Raw genomic sequence first — 26368 nt, 5'->3', positions numbered from 1 at the left:
TGGCTCTATTCTAATGAATAGGAAGTTTATAATCTCTGATACAGGGAATACTTTTAGAAGACTTGAGGTTAAATGACCACATATAAACTATCCCTCAAATATTTAATGTCATAATGTCTAATGTCAGAAATATCCCATGATAACTTCCTTTATATCTAAAGATTATACATATTTAAAGTGGATTCCTACCTTTATCAAATCACACTTGCTATATTTGAGCTAAGTGCAACAAGAATTTAATACGTCCTAAAACTGTATTTGGTCCTATTGCTTCCAAACTACTGCAACCAAAATTCCAATAACCAGAACATTTGTTGTGTTCTATAGGCATATAAAGTGTTTTATTTAGGCCATTTCTAAGGATTGTGCTTGAAAGGTATTGTGTGCAGCATTTAAGCTTATCTTAATGAACACAGTCTCATCTTTGAGAGATCATGTATCGTCAAGGTCTGCAGAGTTTTCATTGTCATTTGCAACAAGAGCTTCTCTGTTCTCATAAGTCCAGAAGCCATTCAGGTCGATTAGAATGGTGGTGACTGTGTCTCCTTGATTACTGTTGATTAAATCCTGAAGAGAGATTTTCAAAGGATCCTTTGGTTTAACCATGTCAAAGATTTCATCCTGTGAGAGAGAGAAAAACACAATGAAATCTATCTGATTCACTAAATTTCTATTATACCTTGATGTAAAATACAAGGCTGGCACTTGAGCTTATGTAAAATTTTTTGTTCTAGTTTTTTTCCTTTCCAGTTCACACACAGGCAATCTCCTTTTCTCTATGTACAATCACAGAATTTTACTGAAAGATTCCTTAGGTACATAATAGTTATCCATCCCCCTTTTCCCCCCACCCTTTTTTAAAAAAGATTTTATTTATTTATTTGACAGAGGGGGCTGTAGAGCACAAGCAGGGGGAGCAGCGGGCAGAGGGAGAAGGAGAAGGAGACTCCCTGTGGAGCAGGGAGCCTGACTCAAGACTCCATCCAAGGACCCTGTGATCATGACCAGACCTAAAGGCAGATGCCTAACTTACTGAGCCACCCAGGTGCCCCACTCTCCCTCATCTTAGAATGAAACTGAGGCTCAGAGTTTAATCCAAATGACATAGCAAATTAGTGGCAAAACTAATGCAGCATTCTTTGAATACACGTATTCTTTGACTACAACCTAAACTTTTCTATTGTCTTTTAATTGGTGGTGATGTATGGTCTTGGTTTAAGTGCAAACTCAGCTCCAACTAAAAACATAAATGCTTCCAAAGTCAAGATAATGACAAACTTCATTTCCAATATAGAGGTCAACCTTTTATACCCTGGATTTAAGATGGGTGGTGGGTGGGGGAGGTTCAGTTTTGAAGAATTAGTCATATTAAAGAAATAGTCATCCAGAATGACAATGAAATTGTGCTAAAATTTACTGCAATAGATGAAAATACTTCTATATTACGAGGTATACTGTATGAGTATTTACAAGGAATTAGGTACATGTTTTAGTAAAATTACTCAGAAGATCTAGTGGCATTTAAGGAGGCAAACTACATTTTAAAAAGATTAGAACAATTCAGGCTGCCTGGGTGGCTCAATCGGTTGGGCATTGGACTCGATTTCGGCTCAGGTCATGATCTCAGGGTTGTGAGCTCAAGCTCCACACTCAGTGCAGAGTCCACTTGTCCCTCCACCTCCTCCTGCTTACATGCACATGCCCTCTCTAAATAAACAAAATAACTCTTTAAGGGTGCCTGGGTGGCTCAAGTTGGTTAAGTGTCTGCCTTCAGCTCAGTTCATGATCCCAGGGTCCTGGGATCAAGCCCCACGTGGGGCCCCCTACTCCACAAGGAGTCTGCTTCTCCTTCTGCCCCTCCTCCCACTCGTTCTCTCAATCTCCCTCTCTCTAATAAACAAAATCGTAAAAAAAAAAAAAAATAAAAGATTAAAACAATTCAGGTAAATGAAATGTATGAGCTCTTAATCCTGTATGTTTATGAAACCTCTTTTTCTAGGTTAGTGGCAATTTAAAATTACTAGTTCTTAGGTTGTTTGTTGAATAGCTTCAGATTTGTCTCATTTATATTAAACTAAAATAGCCCTTTATTTTATACTTAATTAAAATCAGATGGGCTATTTTATTATAGTACTTAACCTGAACCTGAATCTATGTTAGGTACTGTAGGTTTTTTACAGCTGGTGAAAGTCTGACTACGAAAATGAAGCATTAGCCTGTGTTTCAAATAGTGGTAGTTTTCATATTGTAGGATTGATAGCTCCTTAATAATACAAAAGCAAGTAAGACCTTTGAAAGAGTAGATTAAAAAAGTGCCCAAACCTAAATACATTTGACCTTTGAACAACACAGATCAGAAATGCATGGGTCCAGCCAGACGTAGATATTTTGGATAAATACAGTACATTGTAAATGCATTTCCTTTTCTGATGATTCTCAGTTACATTTTTTCTCTAGCTCCATTTTTAAGAATTATAGTATGTTAAACATATACAAAATATGTGTTAGCTATGTTATTATTCATGTGAAGCTTCCAGTCAACAGTAGGCTATGAGTAGTTAAGTTTTTGGGGGAGTCAGAAGTTCTACATGGATTTTTCAGTTGCATGGGAGAGGGGCATTACTTCTAACTCCTGTGTTGTTCAAGGGTCAACTGTAGTTACCAAGATTAAAAATTCATTTTACACTGGAATAGGCTGCCAAAGGATGCAGGCTATATTTGATTCTCTTTTCAATCAAAATGAATGAATGCTTCCAATGAAAATACAGTCTGATAATGCTAACATTATAAACTATGCAAATCATTATTCCAAGTGTGGTTTTAGTTTCTAATGATTAAAATTTGGTTCAGAATAAATAACAGCAAATACTTGGTTCAGTTCAGTACTTCATATTCGTAAGTTTCTTTCATACAAAATTTCACTTAATATAGATGATTATCTGCTATTATATTATTTTTTAAAAGATTTATCTTAGAGCACGTGTGTGCACAAGCAGGGGGAGGGGCAAAGGGAGAGAGGGAGGGGAAACAGACTCCCCACAAAGACTGACGTGAGCTCCATCCCAGGACCCTGAGACCATGACCTGAGCCAAAACCAAGAGTCAGACTCTTAACTGACTGAGCCACGCAGGCATCCCAACTGGTATCCCATATATTAAAAGAACACGTAAGGGGCACCTGGCTGGCTCAGTCGGTAGAACATGTGTCTCCTGATCTCAGGGTCATGAGAGTTCAAAAGCCCCCACTGGGTACAGAGCTTACTTAAAGAAAAGAAAAGAGAAGGTAACCTTGACATCTTGAAATGAAACAGGATCTTGTCCATGGATTTTCATGAGTTCCTGTATGGCCTGTATGGGTAGGAATAAGTCTGTAAATAAAAAATATACCACAGCCCCCTTCCTGTCCCATGGCCCGTTCTAGTCCCCCATCTTTTCCTATCAGACCACAAGCTTTATCATTTCAACCACTCTTGCCAATGTTCTCAACTTCCTTGAACTTGCTTCACATCCAGTCAGCAAAATTTAAACAATGATCAGTATAACCATCAACCTTTGTAGATCTCTATCTTGCTATTGAGAATTCCAGAAAAAAGTATACAAGGCCACAGATTGTTACTACCATATAGGAATGGTCTCTAACCTCCCATGGGCCTTTACATGGCCTAGCAATTATTCTGTTATGCCTGATCCCTGCATTCTCCAGAAATGCTGTGCATACCTTCACCATTCTTTAAGACACCCAATCTGCCACCTCTGCCTCCCACCCTGTATTATGCCTTATACTTGACAGGAAAAAAAAAAAAAAAAAATGGAGGTAAGCCTCCCTCAAACTCTCTTTTATAACAAAGCCTTTAACAAACAAACACAAAACAGAACAGAACAACAACAACAAAAAACTATTAACGGAAGAAACTACTGTGATCCAGGTGGACTAGTAAGTATTTTAGGGGAGAGACATTCACTAGAAAATGTGAAGCTTAAAATTCTTGGTAAAGAATAAATATGTTGCAGATGCCTACTCTGTATGTGGTGCCCCCGATACCAGCATGTGCACAGGTTATCTCTTTGCAGCAGGTGAGAATCCGAGTATACTCACAGCCACTAGAGCCACAGACCTGGAGACAGGGTCGAGTGCACCATCTGGGCCGAGCTTTATCAGTGGGGTATTGATAAAGACTCTACGAACAGCTTCGGACTGCAGGATGCAGCACCAGTAAGTATTTACCTTAACCCATATAACCAAGCCTAAATACTTTGATAAAATAAATGTGTGTATAAAATATTTTAAAAACAAAAATTTTAATATTCTAAGAGAAGATCCTGTAAAGACCTCTTCATGAAAAAGGAATGAGGGGCACCTGGGTGGCTCAGGTGATGATCCCAGGGTCCTGGGATCAAGACCCCCATTAGGCTCCCTGCTCTGCGGGAAGCCTGCTTCTCTCTTCCCACCCCGCCTGCTTGGGTTCCCTCTCTTGCGCTCTCTCTCTCTCTCTCTGACAAATAAATAAAATCTTAAAAGAAAAGAAAAGAAAAAGGGTTGAGTGTTTAATTTCTAAAAATATTTAGTTTGTTTTTCTAAAACTGAATTTTCATTTAATAGGTCTGCCTGAAGTGGGGCATTGATAGGATGAGTTGGTGTTATACTCTCAGATTAGCCATGGATTCAATTTTTTAAAAATGTATCCTAATACTGCAACTGTAGTTTATCCTAATATTGGTAGTCATTACTGCCTAGGAAATCATTACGGAAGTTTTAGGGGATTTAACATAAAACTATGAATTTTACATACTATGAAACTCAGAACCAAATAGTTATTTTAAAAGTATCCCAGATATTTAAATGGAAAAGGAAAAGCCTCTGGGGAAAAATGTTTTGTGACAAAGATGTGAAAATGTCATTTTTATTGTTTAAAAAAAGCCATTTTTCCTACTGTTCTTAACCATATTTTAACCAAAAATCAGTCATCTAAAAACTAGCCATAGAAATAAGGTAATAGTGAAATACTACTGTACAAAACTATTCTACCAAATAGAAAAGTCACCATTCAAATTTAGGAATGATTTGTCTTAGAAGGGCAGACATTCCTATTTTTACACCCTGTGCATTTGAATGCTCATAAGATAAGATACATTCAAATTTCCCTTCTCAGAACTCATCACATTATTCTCTGAGACCACCTAAGACACAAAATAAGCAACTTTAGCAAATCTGTTTTCATGCTGAAATGCAGCATACAATAATTTTAAAATTGTTAAATAATTATTTTTTACAGCACAGCATTTAAAAGAATCTACTACTACCAAAGTCTGCAAAACTTCTACCTTTTCTGAACTGTTTAACTGAAGCTTCTGAAGGATTTTACACACTAGTTTTTGATCACCAAAGCACAAAATTTCTCATGTATGTCTGTATCTCCAATGGCCAGTATAGCCCCTGACACATATTTATACATTTTAAGGTTCTACAACTAATCAAATCAGCTTTGCTTTAGTCTACTTATATTTTTAAAAAATAGAAAACAAAACTAAAAGACTTATTTTCTTCTAAAATCTGTTAGTAAATTGGGATGTCTGGGTGGCTCAGTCGGTTAATTAAGTGTTCAACTCTTGATTTCAGCTCAGGGTTTAGTCTCAGGGCTGGGAGTTCAAGCCCCATGTTGGGCTCCATGCCAGGCATGGAGCTACTTAAAAAATATTAATAATAAAATCTGTTAGTATACCCTTTTGTTATACTTAAATATCACAAATTAGATAAAATTGTTACTGCCTAGATAATTTAAATCAATTTAATATTATATATATAAGTATAATATAATATTGTATATTTAAGTATAATATTATCTTAAGGAACAATGACTCGTTTACACAAATGAGACTTACCCTAAAAAAGTAATTAAGTGAAAAGACATTCAGATATCCTTTGTTCTCAATATCAAGTAATTTGAAAATATACTGCAGAGCTGCCGGTTCTTTTCGGTTTTCTAACGCAAGAACAAAGTCCAGGTAGGTTTTATAGTCCTGTAGAAAAGAAGATGACATTCGTTAGAAGTCTTGTTTGGAATTAACTTTTCAATTGAATATCTAATGATTTAAAGCTATTTTACAATCAAAGATGGCAATTTTTAAAATTTAAATTCAATTAGCCAACATATTTTTTAAAGATTTTATTTATTTGAGAGACAGAGTGAGAGAGAGAGAGATCATGAGCAGGGGGAGGGGCAGAGGAAGTGGCAGGCTCCCGATGTGAGACTTGATCCCAGGACCCTGGGATCATGACCTGAGCTGAAGGCAGATGCTTAACTGACTCGGCCGCCCAGGTGTTCCTCAATTAGCCAATTTATAGTACACCATTAGTTGCATATAACACTCAGTGCTCTTCACATGATACTGCCAATCACCCCATTACCCCATCCCCCCCACCTACCTCCCCTTCCACAACTGTTTCCCAGTCAAGAGTCTCTCATAAAAATGGCAATTTTTAAAAAAATATGAAATGAGATATACATTTGTATACTTAATATTGGTTTCTAGAAATTCTATAAAGCAGTTAATCTGTATAGGACAGTTTGGGGATATAGCTCATTTTCTTATGAGAGAGTTGCTGTCTTAAGAAGTAATTTTATTTTATTATGCCTTTGAAGTAGATAGGACAATGACTAAGCTATTATACAATGCCACTAAATTAGTATCTTCCTTTCAATGTGATAAGTTTGTAAAAAAAAAAAACAAACAGTTTATCTGGAATGAATACAACAGTATATTTAAATAGTTATTTTGAAATATTTAAACATTTTAAAATCAGATAAGAATAATAATAAGCCGGGGCCCCTGGGTGGCTCAGTGGGTTAAAGCCTCTGCCTTCGGCTCAGGTCATGATCTCAGGGTCCTGGGATCAAGCCCCGGAATCGGCCTCTCTGCTCAGCAGGGAGCCTGCTTCCCTCTCTCTCTCTCTGCCTGCCTCTCTGCCTACTTGTGATCTCTGTCTGTCAAATAAATAAATAAAATCTTTAAAAAAAAAAAGAATAATAATAAGCCATCTTAAAAATACCCAATATTATACGGTGAACTGAAACTGTTCTCATCCAAAAGGCAAAAAAGCACAAATGAAAGCCAGAAAGACATGAAGAAAACAGAAAGCTTTCTCTACAAAAAAGGGATAGTCATTACTTTTTTTGCACGGTGAAAAGAACACTTTGGATATTACACTTAGAAGAAATTTTATATTCTCGTAGTTTTTTAGGCTAAGATTAAGAATTCCTTTTGTGTGAATTGCAGTATAAAGAGCTAAAGAGATGCAGCTTCATCACGGTCTAACTCCATCCATAGCTGTAGCCTCTGACTGTATTCACCAGAAGTCATTAGTCCACTACAAGCTACAAGCTCCTCATTGTCGACTGTAGACAGCTGTAGGAGTCACAAAGCAGAGTACCCCCTTTTTCCCATACTGCTAGTTAAAAATGGTGTTTAGAAAACTGCTATTCAAGCTAAGTGATAAAACCTAAAACACCAATTCTCTTCTGACAATATGAGCATTTCTTAAGTGTCATTGGTTTGATAATTTATCACATCCTTAACACATGTTTTTAATAGCAAGGATGGTGATTTTAAAATGCTAGGTAGAAGGGCACCTGGGTAGCTCAGTGGGTTTAAGCCTCTGCATTTGGCTCAGGTCATGATCCCAGGATCCTGGGATCAGACCCCACATTGGGCTCTCTGCTCAGCAGGGAGCCTGCTTCCTCCTCTCTCTCTCTGCTTGCCTCTCTGCCTACTTGTGATCTCTGTCAAATAAATAAATAAAATCTTTAAAAAAAAATACTAGGTAGAATTTCCTTAAGTATTGTGCATTGTTGTGGTAAGAGGACAGGGCATGTTAATCAGTAGCTATTAATACAGCCACTTACAGAAAGAAATACAACTTGATTCTTAGATTTAAATCACAGCATCTGTAGTACACTATCTGATCTGGAAATTTAATGAACTATCTACATGAAAAGAGTCAATAGGATTTGCCAATTTTTCAGATTTTTTTTTTTCTCCCCAAATCCATACTCCTTAGGGGGAGGTGGGCAGGGGAGATGGGCTAAAAGAGTGATGGATATTAAGGAGGGCACTTGTTGGGATGAGGATTGGGTGCTGTAGTAAGTGATGAATCACTAAATTCTTTTTTTTTTTTTTGAATCACTAAATTCTTAATATTACACTACATGTTAACTAACTGGAATTTAAACAGAACTTGAAACATTAAAAAGAGAGATACACTGATAATGAAATGAAAAAACTATTAAAATTTTATATTTGTCCTGAGTCCATAATGTTTTTAAGAAAATTTACCTTAAGATTAAAGGCTCCAAAATTCACAATTTGATTAGTTCAGATTTTTAAAGATACTGATATAAAAATAATGCTGTATCACATCAAGGGAAAGGTTTGTGAAAACTGTGGGAGCCTAAATTTTTAAAACTTATCACATTTAAACTACTACCATTTCTCCATCATAAGTGAGACACTCCTGGAAAACGCGATCTAAGAAGACATTGGTCATGGTTGCTGTTCCATAGCGGGAGAGTTCTTCTTTACTGAGCATACCATTGTGATCCTTATCAAGATTCAAATACTGGCCTTGGGAAGAAAAATGATAAAAAGACATTTATGACCAAAATAAAAATCTGAGGACAAAAGAATAAACACCAGAAGTTCTTTTTATTGGTTAATACTTTGATCTTCAATCTATATTAGGGTAGTGCCCTGCACTCTCTATCACCACAGTCCCCATGGCCTTTGGGCTATTGCCATCACTATCTGTTTTCAGTTTGCAAACTTTTAGAACTTTCCTAGGTTTAAAAATTAGAGACAGGGGTTGAATAAAAAACACTGACATGCTGGCTCTTGAAAGCAGAGATCAAGGATGCCAAAAGGAATCCGAAGACCACCCAAGAGAATAATGGAGCATACTAATGAAATTAAAGGAAAAAGCAAACAGTCCTAAGAACACTTGCCACTGTGGACGCTGACAGCAGTGGCATTTTATCACAATGCAAGATAATGACTGATGTTCATAATGATGCTCCTGAGTCAACAAGAAAGGATCAAATTACATTCTGTTAAAGAGTAAGAAAATGACAAGTAAATTTTAGTAACCTAGAATACTAGCTCTTAAAGTAATTAGAATACTTTCATCCTAAGGTAAATAAGCCTATGTATAAAACTGCCCTTTGAACGCTAATTAACTGAAGAATGGATCATTCAAATTTTAGCATTATGACAAGAACCATACCATATACCCTTAGGGCAGAAGGTGCAGAAAACCAATTAGTTTCTTGACTCTCCTTGGACAGTTCCTCATCCCTTAACTAAATAAACACAGAGACATAATTAGAAGATAGTAACTGTCAAGTGGTTTAATTAGGTATTTAAAAAACATATTTACCTCCAATAAATCATCTAGGAAGCTGCATGCTAAAATATCTTGAATTTTAATCTTCCCTTTAAAGAACAAACACAGTTTCATTTTTTAAAAAAGAGGAACTCAATATAAAGGCATTATTTTAGAAGAGTAATCACACAATTGATATTTTAAAGCTTCATATCTTTCATCAAGAACAGCTCTCCAGTATATTACATATCTTGGATAGCAAATCATTTCAGAATAACTGGTTTCTTAGAACCAGAAGGAGTCAATGTTTATCCAGTTCATACATCACTTTGGAGATGAAGAAACTAAGAAGTTACGTGACATGCCCACTGTCACAAAGTTGGTTCTAGATGGTGCAAATAAATCATAAAAGATCTTTATATATTAAAGGCAATGACATAGTAGAAAAATGAATGACATTTTCAAGACTTTAGTTATTGAGATTTAGAATAATATCCTTATAACATCTAAGATTTTCTTTTACCTGTTCTTAGAGGGTCTAAAAAGAAGAAGAATTTCCTAACTGCTGTACAGACATAGAAGGAGTAAAAAGACTTTTCCAGCCCATCTAATTGTGGCAAAGTAGGAATAAGTTCCAATATATAGTTTTCTAAATCCTGAAAGAAAACAAATCAAAACATTAAAGAGTTAACTGTCCGATCTTGTTTCTTTGTTAGACGCTGGAATGCTGAATTTCAGTCCTAAAAATTATTCAGCATTAATAGTATATTAGTGATAAAATAAAATCATAACTACGTTAGTGGTAAAACCTATATTGTTTTGCTTTTTGTTTCAATTTTAACATTTTTGAATAAGCATATATAAGCAAATATATAAACAATATATTTGGTATAATTCCAAAATCAAAAGGAACAAAAAGAGGGTGCCTGGGTGGCTCTGGGCCTGATCTCAGGGTTCTGGGATAGAGCTCTGCATTGGCCCCCCTGCTCAGCGGGGTGCCTGCTTCTTCCTCTGCCCCTCCTCCTACTGTGCTTTCTCATGCTTGGTCTCTCTCTCAAATAAATAAAATCTTGTATTTACTTTTAAATTTTTTTAAAAGATTTTATTTATTTGAGAGAGACCGAGATAGCAAGAGAGAGCACAAGCAGGGAGGAGAAAACTTCCCACCTCCCCCCTCTATTTTATACTCCCACCAGCAATGTGAAGGCTAAACCAACAGTTCCCAAACTGTGCCCCAGGAATGCTTCAGTAAACTCACAGGGGTGCAGCAGGATATTAAAAAAATTTCAGGGAAACAATGACTTCACCAAAGAGTGCAAAACAGATGTGGCTATGAGCTAGAGCTATGACCTCAAGATAGTGCACATTATCGACACTGATGGGGATACATGCTTTTTTGATGACATAAATCTTTGTGAAGCAAGGTTCTTGATGGTTGTCATAAAGCAAGTACCACACAGAAGTTAGTATGGAATGGGAAGTGAAGGACAACTGTCCAATCTTAACTGCCAGGATTGACTGGCCATACAGTGTGCCCCATGGGCACAATTTCCATTAGTATTTGTAATTTAAGAACGAAGCAAAAATATTACTTTCAACTTAGGTGTATTTTTTTTTTCAAATGGCTAATATAATAAGCTTAATAAATACTTTCACAAATTGTTCAGAACTAATAAATGAAACTGTTAGGTATTTCTTTTGACCTAAAAGCACTATGCAGAAATTACTGAGATACTATGGGCACTGCAAATTGAGAGTTTGGGAAATCATGGCCTATTATATATTCCCTTATTAAAAGCATTATCAAACTTTCTGTTCTTTGTAAGCCTGAAAAATTCCTGATGCTAACATTTGTAACACTCAGGAATAATGAAAAGTTTTCCTCTTTCTTTAATGATTTTTTTTTTAATTTATTTATTTGACAGACAGAGATCACAAGTAGGCAGAGAGAGAGGAGGAAGCAGGCTCCCTGCTGAGCAGAAAGCCCGATGTGGGGCTCGATCCCAGGATCCCGAGATCATGACCTGAGCCAAAGGCAGAGGCTTTAACCCACTGAGCCACCCAGGTGCCCCTCTTCAATGATTTTTAATCCTGTTAAAACACTACATTCTTGGGGCGCCTTGGTGGCTCAGTGGGTTGGGCCTCTGCCTTCATCTTAGGTCATGATCCTAGGGTCCTGGGATCAAGCCACAAGTCGGGCTCTCTGCTCAGCGGGGAGCCTGCTTCCCCCTCTCTCTCTGCCTACTTGTGATCTCTCTCTCTCTGTCAAATAAATAAATAAAATCTTTAAAAAAAAAAACAAAAACAAAAAAACCCACTACATTCTTTTAATTTTCTCCTTTGAAAAGCTGTTTTCAAAAGGTGGAGAAAAAGAATCTAGAAAAGATTTTTGTGGTCAATATATACTTTTGGGGGGGTCAATATTCATTTTAAAAGATGTTTAGTAACACATTATTTGTGAAAACAAACAAAATCAGAGAAAGAAAAATAAAATCACCTTTGATCCCAACACTCAGTAATAACTACTGTTAACATTCTGTGTCTATAGAAGTTATTAAAGTAGGTTAATACTTACAGATTCCCGAAGGTATCCTTGTCCAGCAACATCATATAAACTGAGTCCTATTCTTGTCTGATGAAGCCAAACTAACAATAAAGATATAATGTAATTTTAAGATCTGTCCTTTAGCATATATATGGATAAAAGGAGATAAACAGCTAGATTAGAGGGACAAACTAGTAACTTTACATACTTCTTCACACGCATATATTACTTATCCAGTAACCCTAAAATTGTATCAAAATATACCATAGAATTAATGGCAGATATCAACAATTCTACCCTGCCTAAAGTGACAATAAAGTTGATGCCCTTCAAAATATTCATTTTTTTTTTTTTTAAGTAATTTCTACATTCTACACGGGGCTCAAACTCACAGCCCCGAGATCAAGAGTTGCATGCTCCACTGACTGAGCCAGCCAGATGCCTTATCTCGTGATTTTCATAGTAACGTTCTTTTTTCTATCTTACTTTATTGTAAGAATACAGTATATAATACATGTAAGATATAAAACGTGTTAATCAACTGTTTGTTATTGGTAAGGTTTCCAGCCAAAAACAGGCTCTTAACTGTTCAGTTTTTGGGGAGCCAGAACTTATACTCAGATTTTCGACTACATGAGAGGTTAGTGCCCCAAACTCTGTGTTCTTCAAGGGTCAACTGTATATTGGTAAAACAGAATTACCAGTGAATTAAAATCATTTAAATCACTACATTAAAACTCTTGGTTCAGCTTTTATTTTTTATTTTATTTTACTTTTTTAAAAGATTTTATTTATTAATTTGACAGAAATCACAAGTAGGCAGAGAGGCAGGTGGTGGCGGGGGTGGGGGGGAAGCAGGCTCCCTGCCAAGCAGGGAGCCTGATGCAGGGCTTGATCCCAGGACCCCGAGATCACGACCTAAGCCAAAGGCAGAGGCTTAACCCACTGAGCCACCCAAGTGCCCCTCTTGGTTCAGCTTTTAATATATAACTCTTAGCTAGTATCTTTAGGATACGTGTTTTTGTTTTGTGTTATTTATAATAATGAACCCAAATTTATGGTAGAAAATCTTGGCTCTAGTAAGTTCCTCCAGGAGAGAATCAGAAAAATAAAAAATAAATCTGCATCCAAAGGTAAGAAATAAGAAATTCTGCTCTTCAGGGGTGTGTGGGTGGCTCAGTTAAGCATCTCACTCTTGATTCTGGCTCCGGTCAGGGTCTCAGGGTCCTGATATCCAACTGTGTGTTGGGCTCCCTGCTGGGCATGGAGTCTGCTTGGGATTCTCTGTCTCCCTCTGTCCCAACACCTACCCTCCAACCCTGACTCATGTGTGTTCTGTTCTTTTGCAAAAGAAAAAAATAAGAAAGAAAGAAATTCTGCTATTTATTCAAACTTACTAAGAGAGTTGTTTCACATAGAAGAAATATTGTAAAAGTATGTACCAAAACCTCCTTGATTCCCAGATAAGAGTTTAAACACAATGAAAATGAAATCACCTTTTCTCATGACATAATTGAAGAACTGCATGATAGAAATTCTTCCATAAGAGTCTGTATGAAGGAGTTTTGCGAAGACTTTTGCTGTGAAAAACTGCCTAAGGGAAGGAAATAAAGATTAAAATTATCTCCCAACAGAGCAAACATATTGAATTAGCAAACTGCATGAATTCAAACAATTAAAAACCAAAATGAAAAAAATCAAAGTGAGAACCACAGTTCAAAACTTAAAATACTGTCAGACATCTTTGAATTTTATCACTTTATGAAAGGCTAAAACAACCCAAAATGAATGAAAACCTATACTCTTGTATATAAATGTACTATATATATATATATATAGATATATATATAGATATAGTTGTATAGTATATAAATACACTATATTATAAACTATTATTTTTATTAACATATAATGTATTATTTGCCCCAGGGGTCCAGGTTTGTGAATCATCAGGCTTACATATTTCACAGCACTCACCATAGGACATAACCTCTCCAATGTCCATAACCCAGCCACCCTCTCCTTACCCCTACTCCCTAGTCCCCAGCAACCCTCAGTTTGTTTTTTGAGATTGAGTCTCTTATGGTTTGCTCCCTCCGGATCCCATCTCATTTCATTTTTTCCTTCTAAACCACTTCTTTCTTTTAATAACTTCATACCAATGAAGTTTTGCTTGACTAAATAATTTTTAAATTTTATTAATAACTGAAAGGACTCAAACTGTCACACAATTGACTTATATTTTCATTGACATTATTTCTGGCATTTCAAATGCTTAACATAACATACTCCTTTGTTAATTATACTTAATGAAACTTACTTGCACTTTGGTCCAGCTTTGTCACCAACCTTTAGAAAATTTTCATAATTAATCATTGCTTCCTCTCCAATCATAGGCGGTGTCTGGTGCTTATCCAGCAAAAACCATAAGTTCTTAGGCGAATTCCAGAAATGAAGATGTTATAGTTAATAAAACAAAATTTAACATCAGTTAAATGTGTTATTTCCATTAAAATGATAGTCTGATAGTAGAGATTTAATAGTAAGATGAATCTCATTCCCTATTACCCTTTTGATTACTAATAACATAATACAAATAGCTGGCGTTTACTGAATGCCCAAGTTTAAAGTTTTCATATATGGAACCTCTTTATTTATTTTTTATTTTTTATTTAAGCTTTTTAAAATTATTGTGTTCAATTAGCCAACATATAGTACATCATTAGTTTCTGATGTGTTCAACGATTCATTAGTTGCACAGAACACCCAGAGCTCATCACAACATGTGCCCTCCTTAATGTCCATCACCCAGTTATCCCACCCCCCCACGATATAGTACCTCTTTAATCCATATAACTGTGATGCAGATAGATACTATTATCCCTACGTCACAGATGACAACTGAAGCACAGAAATGTTAAGTCCATTGCCCAAGGTCACAGAGCATGGCTAGGATGTGAACCCCCAAAGTCTGACCCTATAGTAGTGTTTCTCAACATTGGCCTCACATTACAATCATGTAGGGACTTAAAAACAAAACAAAACAAAACAAAACAAGATCTTGGGGAGCTGCTGCCCAGGCAAGCTCTGCAGTTGATTTTGGTAGGACTCACTGCTCCAGGGCCTGTTGTGTTCACCCACTCGACAGCTGTGGCTCCATTAAGACACCCTGAGGTCCTGTATGACTTTAGTACAAACAAAAAAATGGCTAAGGTCCAAAGCAACCTTTAATCCTTTTCTTACCTGTAATTCTTCATTATCTAACAGTTCTCTGCTTTTCCTCTGCAGAAAGACAGCTCTGGATTCCTCTCTTAATTTCTGTAGTAAGACTTCATCTTCAGCTGGCAGCTAAAAATACACTAGAGTTAATTTTTACACTTCAATTCTAGACTATTATTGGATTATGTAAAATATACTGGGTCTCATAAAGTAACTACATATTGCATTGCCTCAAATTATGTTTTGTATCTCAATTTTGCTTAACTTCAAGTTATCATTCATTCAGAAAGTTCATTTAACAAAAAGAGATCCAGAGAGAACTCAATGATCAGTAAGGCCAGATCCCTGCCTAGAAAGAGCTAATTGTCTAGCCCAAGTTTGATTTTATATTCTTAGAGCACTCTTTCCACTCTAACTTTAGACTGACAAAGAATTAAATTAGAACTAACTGAAGATATACGGTCTTAGCAAAGTATGCCTTTTGAGCTTGAATGATCTTACTTCTTGGAGACGGTCAAGCCCAGGTCTGTTATATTCACCTCCTAGGCAGACAGTCTGCTCGCTGGGGTGATTTCCATAAACAGGGCTTTAAAATGACTAATTCCAGCTCAACCTCAAACAATTTGCTTCGAGGATTTCTTTGTTGTCTGTAACTCAGCCCCGTTAAACCTAGCTAAGCAACCATAGTCAAATTTGTTCTTTCATTTCCAAGAACTAAGATGCCATCCCTCCCATCCAAAGGAATGGAAAAGGAGGAAGCATTAGAAGGTAAGGCTGGGGCTGAGACTGTGATCGTGCTCCACTGGCTAGTCAACCAGCTAATCAGCCAAGGAGAGAAGTGGTAACTAAAGATGGCAGGTGGTTTCTCCAAAGCAGTGGGAAGAGAGAGAGAGAAGAAACAGAAGAACATTCCACAAATCCACATCTGCAGACAGGAGACCATGTGGGATCTGGAAGAGGTCACAGAGAGAAGGAAGAGACAGAAATGGGGTAAAAGGAATTCCTCAGGAACCACAGGGGAGATCAAAAGGTTGGTACTGGTACTTCCAGTACAGGAAAGTTGAGTCCTTGGTTCAGAAATGGGGTCATGTCAACATCTAAGGGTTGTTTCTGGGTAAGATACTATTTCATAATCCTGATTAAATGAGATCATGAATATAAAGTGCTCTGAAGTACATCGGCACTCAATAAACATCAATTCCCTTCCTGCTCCCCTAGACTATAAAAGGTTTTCAATTGTCTAGTGGACTCTGTTTAAGAAAGTGTGAAATGCATAAAGTGGGAGAAGTACATATGATATGATCCCACTGTTATTAAACACGTGTACACAGAGGTATGGAGAAGGATTCATGTAGAAATATTTATTTACATCTCTGTGCAATGTTATGGGAAAATATCAGCTATTTTTTCTCTTTTCCATGACAAATGTGGATTAGTCATATAATTTTTTTAAAGATTTTATTTTTAAATAATCTCTACACCCAACATGGGGCTTGGACTCATATCCCAAGATCAAGAATCATATGCTCTACTGACCCTAGGGCAGCTAGGCACCTGTAGTCATATAACTCTCAAAAGACTGGGAAATAGTATTACAGAAAGGTTTCCAATAAAAATGGTTCACTTGGAAAAGGCTTGTACTTGAAGAAATGTTACAACTATCTAGATAATTCACTTATATTAATACATTGCCCCTAAATATAAGCAAAACAACATTTATTATCTTTGTAAATAATGTTAAAATTGAGTTTAGAAGGTAGAAAATTAAGAGACATGCAGCTAAAATTTCACAGTTAACTTTTCTATAGTGGTCACATCTTACATAATACTAAATAGATCTTATTCTTTCAGTGGCCTTCAATTTCAGCTGTAAGTAGCTTTCTTAAGGTCTTCCTGTCTTCTATACTCTCTTTCAAGGAGTTCTTTATGGTTTTGGCACAAGCAAACGTAAGTACAACTCTTCAAGTTTTCCATTTTAATCTATTTTTCAGTTTAACCTTGAGCAAAATGTATTACACCTTAAGAACATGGGTAAAAGACAAAGTTAAAAATGGTAATCAGCCAAGTTAACCTAGACACATGATCCAACAGAATACCTACTGCTAATATCCGTAAGAAAAAATAGGAAGGAAAAGCCTGTAAATCAGAAAAAGGGGGCCAAGTAACAACTTTGTGTTCTTATACCAATTTATATCAAAACTTGAGATTTAAAAGAAAAAGCAACTTGAGATTTTATCAATTTCAAAACAGTAAGATCAAATACAAGAATATATAAAATTTAAGATATAACCTCTATTTATTTATATAAAAGATTCTGATCCCATTTTAAGAGTTAACATTTCATTTATAAACTCCATGAGACATTTGCTTAGATACCACTTACCCTGTAATAAAACCGGGGAATGGTCTTATAGAATTCATTTGTGCTTTTTCTATCCCCTTTCCATTCTGAGTAGTATTTGGTAAACAAATCCATTTCTTCATCTTTTAATTCTTGTTCACTTTTTTTTTCTGGTAACAAAACAGATTGAAGGGGGAAGAGCATTTTCAAAATCAGTATTTTTACCTACTTATTTTTTTAGAGAGAGAGAAGAGGGGGAAGAGGAGAAGAAGAGAGAGATAATCTTTTTTTTTTTTTTTTAAAGATTTTATTTATTTATTTGACAGACAGAGATCACAAGTAGGCAGAGAGGAAGGCAGAGTGGCAGGCAGCGAGGCGGAAGCAGGCTCCCTGCCGAGCAGAGAGCCCAATGCCGGGCTCGATGCGGGGCTCGATCCCAGGACTCTGGGATCATGACCTGAGCTGAAGGCAGGGGCTTTAACCCACTGAGCCACCCAGGCGCCCCGAAAGAGAGATAATCTTAAGCAGACCCCACACCCAGTGCGGAACCCAACACGGGGCTCAATCTCACGACCCTGAGATCATGAACTCAACCAAAATCAGGAGATGGGTGCTCAAACCAACTGCGCTACCCAGGCACCCCTTAAAATCAGTATTTGTTTTTACTATGGTGTAATTACCGTGCAAAAAAGACATTCAAAATTGTGCTTATACACTGAACATGTACATTCATTTTCTTGAAGCACCAAGAACTGGAAGAGCCTCCCCTGCATCTTCAATCACATCTTAGTTGCTCCCTCTACTTCTTTTTGTAACTATACTTGTGTCTTCCTCAAGTCACTTTCTTCCAGACTTCTGGTATGTTCATGATTCATTCCATCAAAAGTACTTCTTGAGCACCTACTGTGTACAGAACAGTACTAGACACTAGGGCTAGCATGGTGAGAAAACAGATGCAGCCCTTGACCTCATGAAGTTTCATCCTTGCAATCACTGTTCCTCTACGTAATGGAAACCTCTTCCATCTCAGGCTGCTCTTAGCCCCCAGCTGGCCTGCTACTGGCCTATAGCTGTCTCCTTCAGTCCGTCCCCTGCACTGTGTATTGACCACAGCAACTGGCGCACATTGTTTTTCAGCTCAAGGTCCTGCAATCGTCAAGGAAGCATAAATGTTTATGAGTAACCGTGACCCCTCAGCTCTTAAGAGGGGTCACCTCTGTCACTCGGATCCATGGCAAGACCACAGGTCTTATCTGCTCCTAAATATACTAAACTTAAATACACTCTCAGATAATTTTTCTCTCCTGGTTATTCAAAACCTGTCCTGATACCTACACGTCAGCCTTACTGAAATCTTCAGATCTGTGACCTATTTTCTCAATAGTCTGTTTTCCTTCTCCTGGTCTCACTTCTTTCCAATGTGCCAGAGCCGTTCCCCTGCATTTCTGCTGCATGTGCCAAGTTAATTTTTAACCTTAACTGTTTATTCTTATTTTCTGGCCATTTCTTTTTTGTTAATCTTTTTTCTTCATTTCAACTTAGTAGTTTGGCTTCTGAGTCCCAAATGTATGTCACTAACCCAGACATTGTTCTTGAACTTTAAATTCATACATTCAAAACAAAATATTTTCATCCTCACCTCCAACATATCTAAAATAATTTTCCCATCCCTCACCTTACTATTCTTCTTCTAATTCCACATTTCCATCCCAGTTAGTGGTATTCATCTAGTCACCCCAGCCCAAATCCCTGGAGTCATTTTCATGATTTCACTTATTCTTTTTCATTCAACTATTCTAGGGACAAGCAAGTATAAGTACGAGTGGACATGTACACATGTGTCCATACCTACATATGGCTTTCAGTACAGTGTCAGGGAAAGCCTCACTGAGATGAAACTGAGCAAAAAATTTGAAGAAGGCAAGGAAGCAGTCTATGCAGATAAACAGGGGGAAGTGCATACCAGGCAAGGACACAGCCAGCGCCAAGGCCTGAAGACAGGAGTGTGCCTGGTGTATCCAGGAAAGAAGGACGCAGCCAGTGTGGCTGCAGCAGAGTGAGCCAGAGGAAAGAGTAGATGAGGGAAGGCAGGTAATGAGAGTCAAGGCCACTGGGTCATTAGAAAGACCCTGGCTTTTATTCTGGTGAGGGAGAGAGCCAACAGCAGCAATTAGGAGGCTAATGTCCAGGTGACAGATGGTGATGGCCGTGGATTGTGGTGGCTGCAATAGAGGTAGTTAGGAGTAAATATTCTGGATATATTTTCTTATTCTCAGGATTTGCAGACAACTGCATGTGGGTATCAGACAAAAAGAACAGTTGAAGAGATCTCCAAAGGTTTTGATCTGAGCAGATGGGGAAAGTAACAGGTAAGCAAGTTAGAAAGGAGACCAGGAGTTCAGTTTTGGACAAGTTTAGGATTAAGATACCTATTAGAGTCACCTGACATGGCCACTTGACAAATAGCCATGTCAAGTAGGCAATGAAATATATGAATCTGGCATTTGGAAAGTGGAGATATAAATTTAGGTGACAAGAGCAAATATGCATTATTTAAAGCCATAAGAATGGCTAATTTCACCATGAAGGTGAGTATAGATAGAGAACAGAAGCTGACCAAGGACTTCCTTAGCTTTTGGGCACTCCAATGCTGAGTTGCTGGGGAGAAGAAAACAAAGACTGAGAAGGCATGACTGGTGGGGTGGGAAGAAAACTGAGGGAGTATGACTCCCAGAAACCAAGAGAGGAAAGTATGTTTAGGGGGAGAGCCAACTACCATATCCTGGCAGGGAATGCCAGCAGGCCAAGTAAAGTGAGGACTAAAAACTGACCACTAGAATAGCAATGGAGATCACTGATGATCTTGACAAGCAGTAATTACAGCACAGATTTAATCAACACTTCTTCTAACAAGCATTGCTGTAAGGGGAGCAGGGAAGTGAGGCATAGGTAGAGGTAGAAGTTTCTTTAGGGTGAGAGAAATACCACCATGTTCATACAGTGATAGGAATGCCTGAGAAAGAAAAACTGATGCAGGAGAGAGGGGACAACTGCAGGAATACAACTCTGAGTAGCAAAAATGGGATCTGGCACACTGATGAAGAAAACAGCCTTAAATACAAGTTGTACAACCAAAATGATTTGCTTATTATTTATCATCTCTCCCAACACTAAAGCCCAAGAACCACAAGGACAAAGACTTTTGTCTGTTTTGTTTACTGCTATAGCCTAGAATAGTACTTGGTACATAATGCAGATGCAATGGAGTGGTATTTACCCCAAAAATACAAATGTAGTGATCTTAAGGGACACATGCATCCCAGTGTTTATAGCAGCAATGTCCACAATAACTAAACTATGGAAAGAGCTCAGATGTCCACTGACAGATGAATGGATAAAGAAGATATGGTATATATATCATGGATTATTACACAGCCATCAAAAATGAAATCTTGCCATTTGCAATGATGTGGATGGAATTATAGGGTATTATCCTGAGCGAAATAAGTCATCAGAGAAAGACAATTATATCTCACTCATATGCAGAATTTAAGAAACAAAACAGAGGATCATAGGGGAAGAGAGGAAAAAGGAAACAAGATGAAACCAGAGAGGGAGAAAAAACATAAGAGACTTTTAATCACAGGAAACAAACAGGGTTGCTAGAGGAAAGGGAGGATGGAGGGATGGGGTAACTGGGTGATATACACTAAGGAGGGCATGGGATATAATGAACACTGGGTATTATATAAGACTGATGAATCACAAACCTGTACCTCTGAAACCAGTAACACATTATATGTTAAGTAATTGAATTTAAATAAAAGTTAAAAAAAAATAAAGCAAATTTACTTCAATAAAAATACCTTTTTTGGACAGCCAAAAAAAAAAAAAAAAAAAAAGGAGAGGAGAGGAGAAAGTACAAGTACAGGTGACTTTCTTTTTTTTTTTAGATTTTATTTATTTATTTGACAGAGATCACAAGTAGGCAGAGAGGCAGGCGGGGGGAGGGGAGGGAAAGCTGGCTCCCTGCTGAGCAGAGAGCCTCATGAGGGGCTTGATCCCAGGACCCTGGGATCATGACCTGAGTCAAAGGCAGAGGCTTTAACCCACTGAGCCACCCAGGCGCCCCTGAAATGATATTTCTTACATGGAGTATATTACAGCACGTTTGTCAAAGCTGATTCAAATGATCCAGTGGAGAAGAAAAACTTGATGATATATGAGAGAGAAGGTAAGAACAGAGTGAAGTCAGTGAATAAAAGAAAGGGAACGCGATCTGCTGTTGGAGTGGAGGAATTGTCTCAAATACGAGTATGGACAGTTCATTTTGAACAGTAAAGGCAAAGTATATGGGGATCTATGGTGGGGAAAAGGCTGATAGAAATGGTAAGTGGGAACAGGTGAGGTTTTTTCTTTGCACTTTCTCAAATATATACACAAGCTCATCAACTAAAGATAAGGAGTAGATAGCACATACTGGAAAACTAGAGGTCTGGAAGATGAAAACTGCCTTAGAGTGTAGGAGAATGAATACGGAGGGAAACGCGGAATACGTGCAAATGAATAACCGAGACACTTGCTTTAGGTTAGTGGACAGGAATTCAAAGTGAGACAATTTACCACGGTTCCGTTTTTCTCCAGCCACTTTCGGCTGCCCCGAGGGTACATGTGGAATAAGAGCTTTAGCCAGGCTGGTTAACAAGCAAGTGTGAAGGAGGGGGGGAAAGAATAAGGAAAAATTGATTATAAAATCTAAAATGCATAAGGAGGGAAGTGAAAAGTGTGTTAGTAAAAAAAGCATTAAGATCAATCAGTGGATTATAGGTTGTAGTAGGATCGAAGAACGGTTGGAACCGGGGTCCTCAATTATCCCTCAAAAGCCTTAGTCAAGGCCACGTAAGTGAGTGCTAAGATAGTTCTTCATTCCTGCAAACCTTTTCGCGGGAAGTGTGGGTCAAACCTCTCAGTACCCCTAAATCACGTCCCATCTGCCTTTGTCAAGAGAGCTTTTATAGAAGCGTGAAGTGCGGCTCCCAGAGGCTGCTCCTCCCCGACCTCCCCACTACCTGCTTGAGTTTAGGGCCGACCTAACTCTGCGAGCAGCCCCTCCCAAACTCACTGTAGGTACCTGTGCTGGGCGACGCTAACCGCCGGCGAAGAATTTCTTTCCAGTCCATCGCTGACTCCCGCACAGTAGCTCCTGCATTTGCCTTTCACTAACTGCTCCACCCCCTACTAGCTCAGACTGCAATCACCGCCCAACCCCGTAAAGGTCAGGAACGCTCGAGCGCCATCTTGGACACGGGCGGAAGTGGGCTAACCAGGCAGAAACCCAAGATAGCTACTGCGGAGAAAACGGCGATCACGTTAACAGCGGGGAACGCCGACCTGAAACAGACCGAAAAATGATCTGTAAGGCAGAGCCCAACTTCCCTAAGTCCAATTTTAAAGGTGCAGGATAAGGAAGCCCACGTCTTCATTTCTTTAACTTGGGACTTTGGCGCATGTGTACCACGTGATCCCGGAGTCCTACGACGCTTCCGGCCTGAGGAAGAGCTTTTTTGTTTCACAATTTCTTTTCATGGCTCACTGCAGATATCTAGAGGCCCTAAAGTTTCCCTGAACGTAGAAGACGTCCTCAACAGCCCCTTCTGCCACTAACAGCTTCACAATTGTGTTTGTATCGCCTTCCGGCCCGGCGGAACACCTGCGTGGGGTTCGGCCACGCCCCGGGGCCTGGGCCCTCGTGGTGCATTGTGGATGCGGTAGTTCCGTCGTGCTTATGGTTGTCTTAAGTGTGAGTGCTGAGGTGAGTTGTTGAATGGAGGGAACTTCGTTTCTAAGCGGTCTGTACACGGTCGGCAGTGCCCTTCGTGAATCCCCCTTCCTTACTTGAATTGTCAGTTCGGCTCTCTCCCCAACGCCCCCGCCGTTATATCATCACCTGATGACGCGTTTGGCGGTCTGAGAGTGTTGTTATGCCGGCCCAGGGCCGCTAGATTTCGGCTTTTCGCCGCCGTCCATGCTGCTCCTAGGTCTGGGGTTGGGGCGTCCCTCCTTCAGCAAGGCTCCCATGGGATCATGCCTCTTTTTCAAGGGCTGTTGTGTTCCACGCGAATCAAACTGGACGGGCCTCCTTGTGCTTTTTCCTCAGGTTCACCGTGTGGAATATATCAGACACCGGAGGATTCCTGCCCTGTCCCGAGGTTTTAGAACTTGCGACTGATGTCGGATGTCCCCGGATGGTTGTTTAATGGCGAGAACTCAGCAGACTTCGTTGCGTTAAGTAGCCCCAAAAGCAGACCCCTGATTTGTCTGTGAGAAACTGAAAATCATCTTTTAAGAAGTGGTGCTTCGATTCTCCGCCCCCACTCCCAGTTCCTTAATTATGTTGTAGAAGTAGGGGTTTTGTGAACACCATCCTGTCTGGTGCTGATCTCACCGCATGATGACTTTGTGTTTCACGGGTATTCGAAGCTTTCCCAAGCTTTGGAAGAGCAACCCATACCTTGGCCTAAGCCTGGGACACTCTTACCTCTCTCTCTTTCTGAAAGACTGTTATGGCATCCGGGAGCAACAGAAGTGGTTTTCTCTTAAAACAGTGTCTGCACAAAATACTAAAGCAGTGAATCTGCTTGTTTCCAAGTCCAGATATGTCAGGAAAGGAGATGAAGGCAGTAATAAGGAAGTTTCTTCTGATTCCCATCTGTTTGCAGCCGGAGCGGCTAGGAAGCGATCACAGATGAATCCTCTCAGGGGAGATCATGCCTTGCCACCTGTAAGGAACACTATTCAACTTCCAACAAAACCTTTGAATTCAGAAGAGTGGGATAAACTCAAGGAAGATTTCAAAGGAGAAGCTAATTTTGCAAGTTGGATCATTTCACAAATGGCGCACTCCCGTAGCTCTGTAGATGTGGCCAAATCTCTGTTAGCCTGGGTAGCTGCAAAAAACAACGGTATTGTAGGCTATGATTTGCTGGTCAGGTATTTGTATCTCTGCGTCTTTCATAAGCAGACATCGGAAGTTATTGATGTCTATGAGATCATGAAAGCCAGATATAAGAGATTAGAACCTGGAGCCTATACTCTCCTCATCCAGGGATTAGTCCACTCAGATAGATGGAAAGAAGCTTTGCTGCTGTTAGAGGATGTCAAAAAAGTCCTGGTCCCTTCAGTAAGGAACTACAATGATTGTATTGAGGGAGCCCTCCTCCATCAAGACGTAAGCCTCGCTTGGAATTTGTATCAGGAATTGTTAGGTCGTGATCTTATTCCTATGTTGAAAACTTTAAAAGCATTCTTTGATTTTGGAAAAAACGTGAAAGATGATCAGTATTCAAATAAGCTGCTTGACATTCTTTTGTATCTAAGAAATAATCATCTATATCCTGAGGAATCATTTGCCCACAGTATCAAAACATGGTTTGAGAGGTAATTTTGATCTTTCTTTATATGTATGTTTTTATTTTAATACCTCTACCTAAAAGCAGCCACCTCCTTTTGTTGTTGTTGTTGAGAATTACTCTATTCAGATTATACTTCTTTCCTTCTCTCAGATTTGTTTCCCTTTAAGAACAAAATTTTGGGACACCTGGGTGGCTCATTTGGTTAAGCAACTGCATTCTGCTCAGGTCATGATCCCAGGGTCCTGGGATCGAGTCCCACATCGGATTCCTTGCTTAGCGGGGAACCTGCTTCTCCCTCTGCCTCCCACTGTCCCTGCTTGTCCTCTCTTGCTCTCTCTTTCTCTCTCTCTCTCTCTCTCTGGCAAATAAATAAAATCCTAATTTTTTTTTTAATTAAAAAAATAAAATTAAAGAAAAATTTCCTCCTCTTTAAAAAAGTAATAACATAAACAATTTCTATTCTCCATTCATCACATAAAAGGGAAGTTATCAAGCACTTGTATGTTTTCATGTATTTTTTCCTTGTAGAAGGATCATCTGTTTTTTTCTGAGTTCTGTATGATATACTTACAAATAATTTTTGTCGCTGGAGTTCATAGCAAGAAAACTGGAGCTGTCTTTGGGTCATATTAGTATTGAAGAAGTTCTTCAGAAACCTAGTGACTGGTATCTGTTTAATCTATGCATTTCATTAACTTGGATGGTTGGAGCAGATGGAGGTACCCTGATCAGTGATATTCAAGTGTTAAAAATGGAAAATCTCATTGTTCAGTTCGTTTTGGATCTTTCCATCATCCAGCTGCTCTCTCCAAGGCTCTCTGCTTTCTCTTTGCTTTTATTCGTGTTACTGGTTCTGTGCCTATTTATTGCTTCAGTCTTTTTATTTTTTTTAATTTTAAGATTTTATTTATTTATTTGACAGAGAGAGAGATCACAAGTAGGCAGAGAGGCAGGCAGAGAGAGAGGGGGAAGCAGCCTCCCCACCGAGCAAGGAGCCCGATGTGGGGCTCGATCTCAGGACACTGAGACCATGACCTGAGCCGAAGGCAGAGGCTTAACCCACTGAGCCACGCAGGTGCCCCAATTGCTTCAGTCTTTTATTCACTTATTTTTTTCAACACTAATTTGTTTTAGGCTCTTTTCCTAAAAATTTAATTCTTTTCTGTTTTTCTCCTTTCTACTATATATTCTCTTTACAGATCTTTGAAGTAGCTAGCAATCATGCTTAATTATCTTATTTGACAAATTTATTGAATATCACTAGAGGGGCTAGATTGTGAAAATCTTGAATGACAAGGATTTTGGACTTTATTCTGTTACCTTGGAGTAGAGTTTTAGAAAGGTAACTGCCAACACACACACACAAAAGAAATTGAAGAGGGATTAAGATGGGAAATAAGGAGATCTATTTGGAGGCAATTATAGGTTTGAAAGAGAGTTGAGATCTTGATTTAACTAGGGAAGGAGAGAAGGCAATCA

General features: G+C 38.5%; 2 protein-coding genes across 2 annotated transcripts in view; one reads left to right on the top strand and one right to left on the bottom strand.

Annotated features, from left to right (window-relative positions):
- Positions 1–314: 314 nt before the first annotated feature.
- PPP2R3C (protein phosphatase 2 regulatory subunit B''gamma) lies at positions 315–22824 on the bottom strand. Its single transcript, XM_032871281.1, has 13 exons — positions 22609–22824; positions 17520–17647; positions 15161–15265; positions 14238–14350; positions 13414–13511; positions 11948–12018; positions 9896–10028; positions 9427–9482; positions 9274–9349; positions 8482–8618; positions 5880–6017; positions 3288–3347; positions 315–621 (listed from the first exon to the last, which is right to left on the bottom strand). The coding sequence occupies exons 1-13, from the start codon at positions 22655–22657 to the stop codon at positions 433–435; spliced, it is 1353 nt and encodes a 450-aa protein (XP_032727172.1). The 5' UTR covers positions 22658–22824; the 3' UTR covers positions 315–432.
- A 221-nt stretch (positions 22825–23045) lies between these two features.
- Positions 23046–26368, top strand: part of PRORP (protein only RNase P catalytic subunit) — a 143968-nt gene continuing 140645 nt past the window's right edge. The window contains exons 1-2 of the mRNA XM_032871277.1: positions 23046–23289; positions 23635–24914. Of these exons, the coding sequence (XP_032727168.1) occupies positions 23926–24914 (989 nt within the window). The 5' untranslated portion in view covers positions 23046–23289; positions 23635–23925. The remainder of the gene's footprint in view (positions 23290–23634; positions 24915–26368) is intronic.

This window comes from Lontra canadensis, unplaced genomic scaffold (genome assembly GCF_010015895.1).
Source record: "Lontra canadensis isolate GAN:19392208 unplaced genomic scaffold, GSC_riverotter_1.0 scaffold42, whole genome shotgun sequence".
Classification (NCBI taxonomy): Eukaryota; Metazoa; Chordata; class Mammalia; order Carnivora; family Mustelidae; genus Lontra; species Lontra canadensis.
The sequence above is the reverse complement of the archived record's forward strand: the minus strand, read 5'-3'. Positions and strand labels throughout refer to the sequence as shown.